The sequence below is a fragment of the Chaetura pelagica genome, unplaced genomic scaffold, assembly GCF_000747805.2.
Source record: "Chaetura pelagica isolate M959 unplaced genomic scaffold, ChaPel_1.0 scaffold232, whole genome shotgun sequence".
NCBI classification, from domain to species: Eukaryota; Metazoa; Chordata; class Aves; order Apodiformes; family Apodidae; genus Chaetura; species Chaetura pelagica.
Genome location: NW_009952441.1, coordinates 2,241,800 through 2,252,179, shown reverse-complemented (window position 1 = coordinate 2,252,179; position 10,380 = coordinate 2,241,800). Strand labels below are relative to the sequence as shown.

The following is a 10,380-nucleotide window of genomic DNA, read 5'->3' as shown; positions in this document are numbered from 1 at the left end:
TGTGGCTTCTAGATGTAGGTTGTAACATTTCATACAAGCTCATAAAAATGCACAATTTTCTCACTTGTACTGCTTTGGAGGACATTAAGAGACCAGTGCCCAGGCAGCTATAGTCAGTTAATTTTTGTCTACTCTAGTGAGGAGGATTGCTAAATACAGAACTCCTTTTAAGGTCTCTCTTAGCAAGACTGTGAAGTATGGAAGTTCTTTATTCCTTCAGAAAGAGAAAAGTATTAGGGAATATGGCAGGTGCTGATCTATTTAAGATGGCAAAGATGGAAAAGAATTGCTTTATTGTCCCTTTCACCTGGAAGCAGAGAAAAACTGCAGAGCTGGGTGAAAGAGGCAAGAACAGTTAAAAGTGGAAAGAAACTAACCATCCTGAGACAGAGCACCCATTAGGATCATTGACTTATTTCAGTGATCTTGGTAAAGCCACTGCAAAACTGACAAGCATATCACACCTTTCAGAAGCCCTGCTCACATTACATTCCTTGTGTTGTGACTATTGCTCAAGAGCATTGTGTAATTAGTAAAATAGGGTTATCAGCTAAAACAATAATGCTCACTCACAAGTCTGGTACACTGAAACATACTTTAATAAATGGACTACATTCAAACAAATGTTATGAGGGCTTTTTCCACACCCACTCCTATAAAGCTTCCATGAGCGAAAGGAATATTCCACTGCAGCTTTCAAGGCACCCAGATGCAACTGAAAGAACTGATTTGGAACAACTGAATTTGTATTTCTCATTTAAATTGAGTGCAACTCAAATCCCCGTAAGTGGTTTGTAGAAGAACATCTCATCAGTGAAAAAAAAAATACTGTTCTTCTGCTCATGAGTCTGGTAGAAGGTAAAAAAATAATAATAATAAAAAAAATCAAAAATCTTCTGATAGGAAACCTCTTTGAAATTGGTCTTCCTGATGCCTGAGTGTATTGCGTGTTCAAGTATGAACAGTTTTCTTCACACGCAGCTACCACCCATAAGCTTTAGTCCACACTGCTTTCTTCTTGAACTCTGGAAGAGATCTCAAAGCCAGAAGTGTAACTGTGAAGACAAGGAAAAATTACATTAATTTGTGCAGTGCAGACTGGAAAGGATGTGAGAGTTCTCCCTGATTTTAGTAATACAGGTATGGATTCAGTTCTCCTTTTACTGATTATTTTAACTCCTTTTTCACTTCTTAGCCTGATAGTTTTTGATGTTATGCCTGCACTCACTAGATACACTAGGCTTTACACCCCTCTAAAATGTGATGTTCTACTAGGCCGTTCCTCTGCTTTATGGCATGTCTCCTATTGAAACTGTATCATGTAATCTGCTACTTAGACTATCACTTTGATGAGGCACAAAGATCAACCACCACTGCAGGAAGTTTTAATTCAATGAGCAATGATGCAAGAGGGGAGATAGGAGGCACTGCAAAGGACAGAAGCACCATGTCTTAGGTCCTCTGTGCAATTCACTGGTTGGATATGTTATTCCATTTGAAAGGATCATGCGTTAAGGCAAAATCCAGTAACCAAACTACTGACATTCTAGCCATCCAGAAGGGAGTTTCATGTTCTACTACTTAAAACAGTAAAAAGCAACAGAAAGCTCAAGGGCAATAATGATTCATCTCAATCAGGGCATGCTGAGAATATAATGTATGTATCGGAATCCTCTGATGTACAGAGGAGATTCTCTGGTAACGCTTAGCATTGTTTTTGGAGGATATTACCAGACACAACAGGGGAATTCTGAAATTTATGAGCGAGTGACTAAAGATTTCAGACCTACAAAACAAGGCTACTTATCTTAGTAATGCCAAGTTTAGGTCCAATAAATCAGGTGATTCCTTGTGTTACTGGAAAGAAATACAAGCGCACTCCGAGTATTTGTGATGTCCTCTTAAAATGACTTATACAGGTTGTATTCACAATCCTGCATCTCTAGGAGAGCAATGGGGTCCACAGGCCATTACAGTAATTCAAAATACCATGTACTTCCCATCTTTCTTTTCATACATATTCTCAGCAACCCTATCTACGCCTCTTGTCAGATCACTCTACTAGCTATCACTGCCTGTCTCCTATCTCTTCTCCACAGTTCAGTCTTAAATTGCACATGAATAAATTATGTAATTCCTATTGTAGTACTGAAGCATTTCCAAATAGTATGTTGCATTTTATTTTTAAGGCTAACTTCAAAAGCAATTGACAGATCAATCACTGAAATATGCTAGTAGGACCAGATGTACCTCTACATTCTTTGGATCTTTAGTGGCACATTTTAAGTGCCAGCAGATGAGACAGCAAATATAACAAGGTGTTACAGAGAGAAATATTAACTTAACCTGTCAAGGTTTCCTTAAAGACAAAATATAGGTATCATACATGTGCTAATAGCAGAGACTAATCTTACTCCTTCTAACAACTGGATTTTGATCTGTGATGAAAAATAAGGACCCAGATAAAATATCCTACCTTTCAGCAGGTCCATAGAAGATTTTGATAATGCTTCCTTAGGACTTCCCATCATATTGATCAGCCAGTCAATAAACTACAGATTCAAAAATGAAGGAAAATCTGAATTAAAAGAGCCTCTGTATCAGAACACCACAAATTCTTTTAAGTTTGACAGGCAACACCTGATTGTTGCTAAACTCATAGTTACCTCATCAGAGGCAGTGGCCAACCAAGCACCTGCCCAAACTATCCAAAGGCCAGAGTACATCTCACTGATGCACTCCCACAGTTAAATCTGGAATCCCCTTTGTTCCTTCTCACTACTTCAGAAATCACTCTTTGTAATAAAGAAGGCACTGTAAATAGCTTATCTTTGTTTTGCCTGTTCATGCCTTTAACCTATTAATACAATCCTTTCTTAATGGTCTCTTGTCCAAACGTTTTACTGCAAATCCTTCAGAACTCCTACTGCCTTTGACCCTCTTTCACCCTCTTCCATTTTTCACTGTTTTTCTGGAAGTGCAGGCTACCTGGAGGACAAAGTGGTATTTCAAACTTATCAGGATGATTTTCAGGGGATAGTCTCAAATTCTTTCCTAATGCCTGGTTAGGCACTTGCATATTAACAGCTCACTCTGCATTCCACCCACATTCTGAATTCTGACTTCACTGGTAACTCTGAGCACAGGAGTGTACCAAGACCCAGTCCTTAAAGGATTCTGGTTTGCACAAAACAGCTAATTATTAACCTAGCTTTATAACAGTATTTCCAGATATCACAACCATGAGCAATCTACAGTAGGCTTGCCAAATTAGGCACAGTTTTCCACACTTATTTTCAGCTTAGACTTGAAAATAAATGACACATACTATGAACTGTACAGATGATCTTTGATTGCCCTAAACTACCACTGTGATGATGTCGAACTGCAGAGGAGCTGTCTTTCAGTGTTTAAAAGACTGACTTGCTACCAGCAGCTGCCAACTCTCCTCTCCCAGCTGTATCATCTTAAGAATTTAACTCCCAACATTTTCTTGTTCTTTGCAATTCTCACATTTTAATTAAGAAACTACATTCAATCTTTTGAGACAAGCCATATCTGATTGCAAATAAAGAAAAACAAAATCACAAGTCAGATGCAATAGACAGAAATAGCTGCTCCACCGAAGACTTGAGCTGACTACTAAAAATAGGATGCTTTCTGATTCTTTGAAAATTCTTACCACTACAAGTGATTTTACCTTCTGTGCTTGTTCTTTCCAAGGCTCTTTAGCCAGCAAAAGGGAAATGCTGCTTGGAAGAAGAGTGAGAGTCTCCTGTATAGCAAGCTTGTCAGTGGAGTCCTTGCTGATGTGATCCTCAGGTAGTTCTGGTGACGCTGTCTGGTGCGTCCATGGTGACCAGTCAGCACTGAGGCCAAGCAGTAACGGTGCACTATGATCAGCCCAGGCCACCACAGAAGCTGCAAACAGCCACAGGAGGAAATCTATGCACTAAATGGGAAAAAGGCAAAAAATGCACTATATTAAAGGAGTAACAGAGAGGGGAAAACCCCCCAATTAAACAAACAAACTAACAAACAAACCCCTCTGCAAATGATAAAGACAAATCCAGATGATAGCTTGCTCTTCAAAACAATCTGAAAATTCAGGTAACACTCAAAACACAAGCAAAGAATACTTAATATTCTCTTAAGCTTTGAAGCAGCATAAGCCTTTTTCTAAACTCCAAACTAAAATGTCAACAGAAATAAAAGCAAAACCACACTATTCTAAAATAATCCTTCGGCTTAAGGCTGATCCACATTTCATCTAAAATGGGGAAATTACTTCTTTATAGCAAGCTGACTGTGAAGGGAAATTAGAGATTGTCATGTTTGTGGTGTTACAAATGGTTGGGAAATATTGCAGCAATGTAATAAATGCCTTTCTGATCTAAACAGCAGCTTATTTTATGTTCTCAACCAGAGAGAAGCTGAAGAGATGTAATGATGAACAAACAGCAGCTGCAGTTTTGACCTGTGTGGACAATATTACTGATTAATTCAAATTTTTACTTTAATTGTTCTAATTGATTCAATTTTATTGTATTAATTTCCTTTAATTGCCTTCATCATCTATCATAATTTAAATGTCACTTTTTTTTAAACTAAGAGCTTTAAGTACAAATACACTCACAACAATTGAGAAGTTGTCTATGGAGGTAAGAGGACAATCTTCTAAAATATGAAAGCAAGGCAAATCATACTTATTACTGAGAAAGAATGTGAAATACATAAAAATCTCCTTTTTTCCTGAAAGCTGCACCTATTTTTCACAGCATTTACCTCTTTAAGATTAATATTTTCCAAGGGTGTTGACTTGTGTGCTAAATTTCTGAGGTAGCCCATAAGGTCTAGCAGCCAGTCCATTCTTTTCAGCACTCCTAGAAGAAGAACAAGAATATTGATTCACATAAAACATTAGAATGCACCATTTTCTATTAAAATGAAAGCACAAGGAATCACTCTAACAACAAAGCATTGACTGTGGAAGAACGACACCACTATCACATTTGATTCATGGTTTTCACTGACAGAAGGCATGCAGGCAACACACTGAACAAACAGGAAAAGAAAAGCTGAGGGAGAATTGTTTCACCTAATGGCAGCCTTCAGATTCTTCTAACCCAGTCTGCATAAATGACCACTACAGAATTCTAAAGCCTCCCTGAAGTTTTTGCCCCAGTTCTTCACCTAAGTTTAGCCCTGATGTCACTGTACATTGGGCAAGAATGTGAGGAGTCCTGCAAAAATCCTCCTACAGTGCAGGCAAGATCAGTAAAATACAGATATGACTCGCAAATAAAATCAGCCCTCAACTGAAGGATGAAACACGCTTCACTGATTCAGATTCTGCTGTCTGAAATCTGTTCTGCCTCTACAAACTAAGAACCATGTCTGCCTTTGAGACCATGTCACTTCAGACTACCATTTCCTTATACTCTTTACATGTGCCTTCTTTCATGTTGCCTCCTCTTTTACCCAAAGGAGCCTCAATTCACTCATTCAAAACAAAGTTTTTCAACTACAGCTGGCTGCTAAGGTATCTAGCAATGTAATGCTTTGAAGTTGTTTTGTGAACACAGTCAAAGATCCTTCTGCTCTGAAAATGAAAAGACCTCATTCTTGCTTCCCTCTGTTCCCGTTTCTTCCTCCTTCATCTTTCTGTGTTCTAGTACTTCTCTTGCATCAGCTCCAGTGCTTTATGAGACCCATAGTAGAGCCAGCCTAACTCATTAACCTGACAAGTGGTGGTATGGTTATGAAGAGATAGAAGGTCAATTGGTTTCCTGTGGTAACTCAATGCAAGAAGACCAGAAAAGCAAGCTATCTCCTTGGTTCAACCAGTCTCACAGGGAACATGTCACTACATACCATGTCACACACGGGTAAATCAGATACTAGATCTGAAGGTTATCAGAGCTGCACTGATCTCTGATGTGCTGTGTACACTTCTAATAGTACCTTACAGTGAAAGTCTAAAAAGACTAAGAGACATGAATCTAGTCAAAACTCTGCTCTGCAAACCACCTGGCTGAGATAAATGACTTGTGACTGATCTACAGGAACATAAAGAATTGGAAAAAACCAAAAGCATTGTTTGATAAAAATATCTGAAGAGCAGAAAAATTCTTAAGATTGAGCAGCTTCTAATATGGAGGAATCTGAAAACACTTGGAGTTAAAGCACCTGAAAATTATTTCTAATTATTATTAAAGTATCAGTGTAGTTCCATTATATCTGTTGATTTTTTAAGCCTGACCTTACCTGTGTTTTCGTGGCTCACAATGCGAGCATGATAGAAACTATGCAAGAGCATCCATAAAATCGTATCTTTCTGGTGATATCCTGCCACAGTATTGATCATGGCAATCAAGTTTGTGAGAGGCAGTCTGCCTTGAGAAATTAAATACACTTTCGTAAATGTGGCCTTCTCTATATTGTTCTGCAAATGCAATTAAAAACATGATAAATTAAAACATACCTTTCTTTCGGGAACAGTAGATGCTACATTCCCCTTTATATAAAAAGAAGATATATTTGATTATCTAGCAGGATTATTTTTCCTCAAGACACATAATGAAACACAAGACTGTAATTTTACATGCAACAGTCCAAAAAAGTGCAACTTCATGCACTTTTCATACTGTTTAAATCCTACATTCCCATTTAAATTGAAATGAGCTAGCTTGACAGTTCTGGAGGTTCAAGTCTTCTTGCAAGACACATTAACAACAATAACAAAAAAGTTTTTCTTAAATGGCATTTTCCAGTGTAGAAACACAAATGCATAGATACAAGAAAATGACATAACCAATTTAAATGCTGAGTCCTCTGTTGAATCTGCCAGTAAACAGAACAATATGGCTTTATGTCATGGATGTTTATTTATAACAACCTGATCTGAAGCCATCAAGTACTTCCACACAGGTAATTTCCTCAGCATTTCAGCTGTTAAGAATTTCACTGCTAAGTGACTCCACTGCTGAGTTAGAAACTGAATCACTATTCCTTTGTGATCCCTAGCCACCCTGTCCATCAGGAAACATTTGAGTATGCATGCAAATATAGCACATTAAGTTAAGAATGAAAGGTTGTGCAGTCAAAGCATTTCACATTTTTAACAGAAGGAAGGATCTGCCAGTTCAAGCACAGCTAGTCACTGCTAGTTACAGGCTGCTTCAAGTGGGTAATTACATTAACTCAAGAGGACTATGATCAGATGTTTGCATCCTGCTCTGGGATTCAGAAGATCTAACACTGGTCCTGTACTGCTAACAGATTCCTGACTGAACCTGACAATGTTAGATTCTCCACTTGAAAGCTCCCAGGTGAAATCAGTAGTATTTCAGTTGCCTTGATAAGGTTTTGGATATGGGCTCTTACTACTGTTGCTTCTCTCTGCTGCCTGCTAATTAAAGTCAGAAAACCCTTACCTGCATGGCAGATAAAACAATCAATGCTCTCAATGAACACTGATTGTGAATTGATGACAACAAAAAGGTAACTCATGCTTGCTTCACATGATTTGGTGGTAAAGGATCAGGAGTAAACATCATTACCTTAGAGATCTGGACAATGCGCTCAATCTCTGAATCAGCCATTTCTGAGATACACTTTGCCACATCAATATACATCTCCATTTTGTCTCTCTAGAAACAGAAAAGTAAATACATGTTTAGATGCATACTTCCAGGTTTCCTCATCATTAAAATCTGTGAGTTCAGAAACTTCGTTAATGATCATTATAACTATTTAATTTAGTCTCTAGCTTTGTTTTATTTTTTCTATTTTAGAAATTATGTATTTACTGGGGACTTCTATTTACTTAATTACTAAGGAATAATGGTATCTGAAAACTCTGGAAGATTTAATTTTGTTTTTAATAGAAAAGTGCTCTCCCTTGTAGATATTTCTGTAGTTTCTTTAAATCACCATGGGAAGCTGAATCCTCTGTGGTAGAAGAAACCCCCCCCCTTCTGATTGTTCTCTGCTTCTGTTTCAGCAACATTTATTTCAGTACTAACACTGTATTTTTCCATTACGAAATAATTTACAAGGTAGAAGTGTACATTAAATTGGTTTCACAGCTTAGTCATATTCTAAAGAATATCCAAAACTAACTTAAATTGGAATTATGAGGGTATCTTAACTATTATCACTACAAATTTTACATCTATTTCATGTTTCAAATCTGATGGGTCAGTGCAGAAAGACGGGACTTACCAGCAGAAAAAATACCCAGTTACAATGTTCATGCACCTCATACTTATTTCCTTACCTGAACCTCATTTGGTAGGAGTTCAAATATTTTCTCCACAGCCTGGCACAGAAAGCCCCAGCAGTACTGGGCAGGGTTTGGGAGTTTCATTGCCTGCATAAGCCCCTGTAAAACACACTGGCAAATTTCTGGGTTTTCTGTGTGGTCCTTCACTTCAAATTGTTGTAACAGAAACACTTCTGTAAAATACTGTAGTTTGTCTTCTGCAACATGTTTCATCCACAAAGGCAAGGACATGGAAAGGTATTTCTGAGTTTTCATCTGAAAAACAGAAACTTTTGCTTAGTTTCACATTCAAGCTCTTCAGTGACCATCAGCTATTGTTACATAAGATGAAATTACAAAAAAGTGGCTCAACACCACGTTAAAACACATTCAAAAGTAATAAATATTTCTCAGTTCTTCCCTCTTTTGATGAATTGCTTGAATTAAATAGTTTAAACATGTCAATATTCTGTTTTCCTTAAAAACTAAGGAACTTTCTAGAAACCTTAGAATTCTGTTTCTGTGCTGGAAGAACAATTATGATTTCCCTATATGGTGCCCACTGTGTTCTTACATCAAGTACACACACTGACTAGACAGCCATGCACAGAAGTATGGTACTCCTAGTACTGTTAGTATTACTGTTACAAGATAAAAATATCCCTTGAACTGGAAAAGATCACAAATCCACAATGGAGTTTCTGAGAATCGTCATGAACTTGGCTCCTCAACTTGTAAAAACTGACAGAACTGCACACTGGGATTCAAGGAGTTTTACATACTGTATCAAGCAATCCATGTTGTACCTCAGTAAGAAGAACTGCACTGTAGTGGAGTATTAGCCAAAATTTGATTATACTATAGGTCAGTCTATTGACCATTAACAGAATTTAGGTAAGGTGTTCAAGAAGTAACACATTTTACTAGATCAAGAAACATTGCTGGAAGAAGCAGACCAGCATTTGGACAGACAGGTTGGACTTATTGTCTAAGACTATCAGCTGGTAAAATAGAAGATACTTTTTCTCCCTACATGCCACGCCTTCTTACATCTCCAGGTTTCCAAAGCTAGAGAATGGAAAGTGAGGAAAGAGGTCTTAAGCAATCCAAGAGAAACCAATGAAGCAGATCTTAAGTCTGCCTTGAATGTCAAGGCTTCAGAATAGCCTCTCACTATAAATATTTGCTAAACAATTTTTCTGACACAAGTTTTCTGACATACGTACACTGAGACTATAGATAAGAGGAGGTGTGACCCACATCCCCAAAAGCATTGCTGCATTTTGAGATGACTGGGCCTGTGTCACAGCCAGCTGAAGGCAGAGATGTTTCACCTCATCACCTAAAGCAGAAGAAAACAAAACATGAAGAAATTATTTTCACTTTAAATTTTTTCTCAACTCATGAAATAAAGGAGTGTTATTGTTCTGCTAGAGCACTACATAAAAATTGCTTCTCTAGAGATGCTGCTTAAAGATTTAAAAACAAGTTACAAGTCTCTTCTCAATCATGCATTTTTAGCAAGAAATCTCAGGATTTGTTCATATCAGTTTCAATTCACTCAACATTAAAAACGTGTGAATGGTAAAAAAAGTAAGAATTAAAAAACTTCTTGCCAAATAAAGAGAAGATATAATCTACAGAAGCTGAAATGAGTCAATATAACAGTTAGACTCGATCTCAAAGGTCTTTTCCGACATAAGTGACTCTGAATACTCCTTCTTCCTAAATGCAGGAGCATTTGTTCATGTTTCTACTCTTCCAGGTATCCCATGCTCATATAACATGTCGCAAAACAGATGTTAGTCACTGTTACCACTATGGGTGCTTGGCTACAGCATTCTACGGATTAACTCATGGGAACACCTTACTGTGCCTGAAGATTTCAATGGTTATGGAATCCTTATTGGTTTCCCTTTGAAGTCCCTTAAATGACTAGTACATCCTGTTTCTTAATAGAATTACTAGCCATAAATGTGTTGAAAGTATACTTTAGGCAGTGGCATGGCTTTCATATAGTACATGATTGCTACAGCAACAAAAGGACTAAAAATTTAAGTCTTATATTAGCATTTGACTCATTAAACAGAAGACGTATTACTGTTAAATGTCAG

At 37.5% G+C, this 10,380-nt stretch overlaps 1 protein-coding gene across 1 annotated transcript in view; it reads right to left on the bottom strand.

The window, feature by feature from the left end:
* Positions 1 to 981: 981 nt before the first annotated feature.
* The window catches only part of FOCAD (focadhesin), a 93,121-nt gene continuing 83,722 nt past the window's right edge, over positions 982 to 10,380 (bottom strand). Inside the window, exons 36-43 of the mRNA XM_010008435.1 lie at positions 9,493 to 9,608; positions 8,282 to 8,542; positions 7,563 to 7,652; positions 6,268 to 6,445; positions 4,786 to 4,883; positions 3,701 to 3,952; positions 2,477 to 2,552; positions 982 to 1,055 (exon numbers count right to left, since the gene is read on the bottom strand). Of these exons, the coding sequence (XP_010006737.1) occupies positions 982 to 1,055; positions 2,477 to 2,552; positions 3,701 to 3,952; positions 4,786 to 4,883; positions 6,268 to 6,445; positions 7,563 to 7,652; positions 8,282 to 8,542; positions 9,493 to 9,608 (1,145 nt within the window). The remainder of the gene's footprint in view (positions 1,056 to 2,476; positions 2,553 to 3,700; positions 3,953 to 4,785; positions 4,884 to 6,267; positions 6,446 to 7,562; positions 7,653 to 8,281; positions 8,543 to 9,492; positions 9,609 to 10,380) is intronic.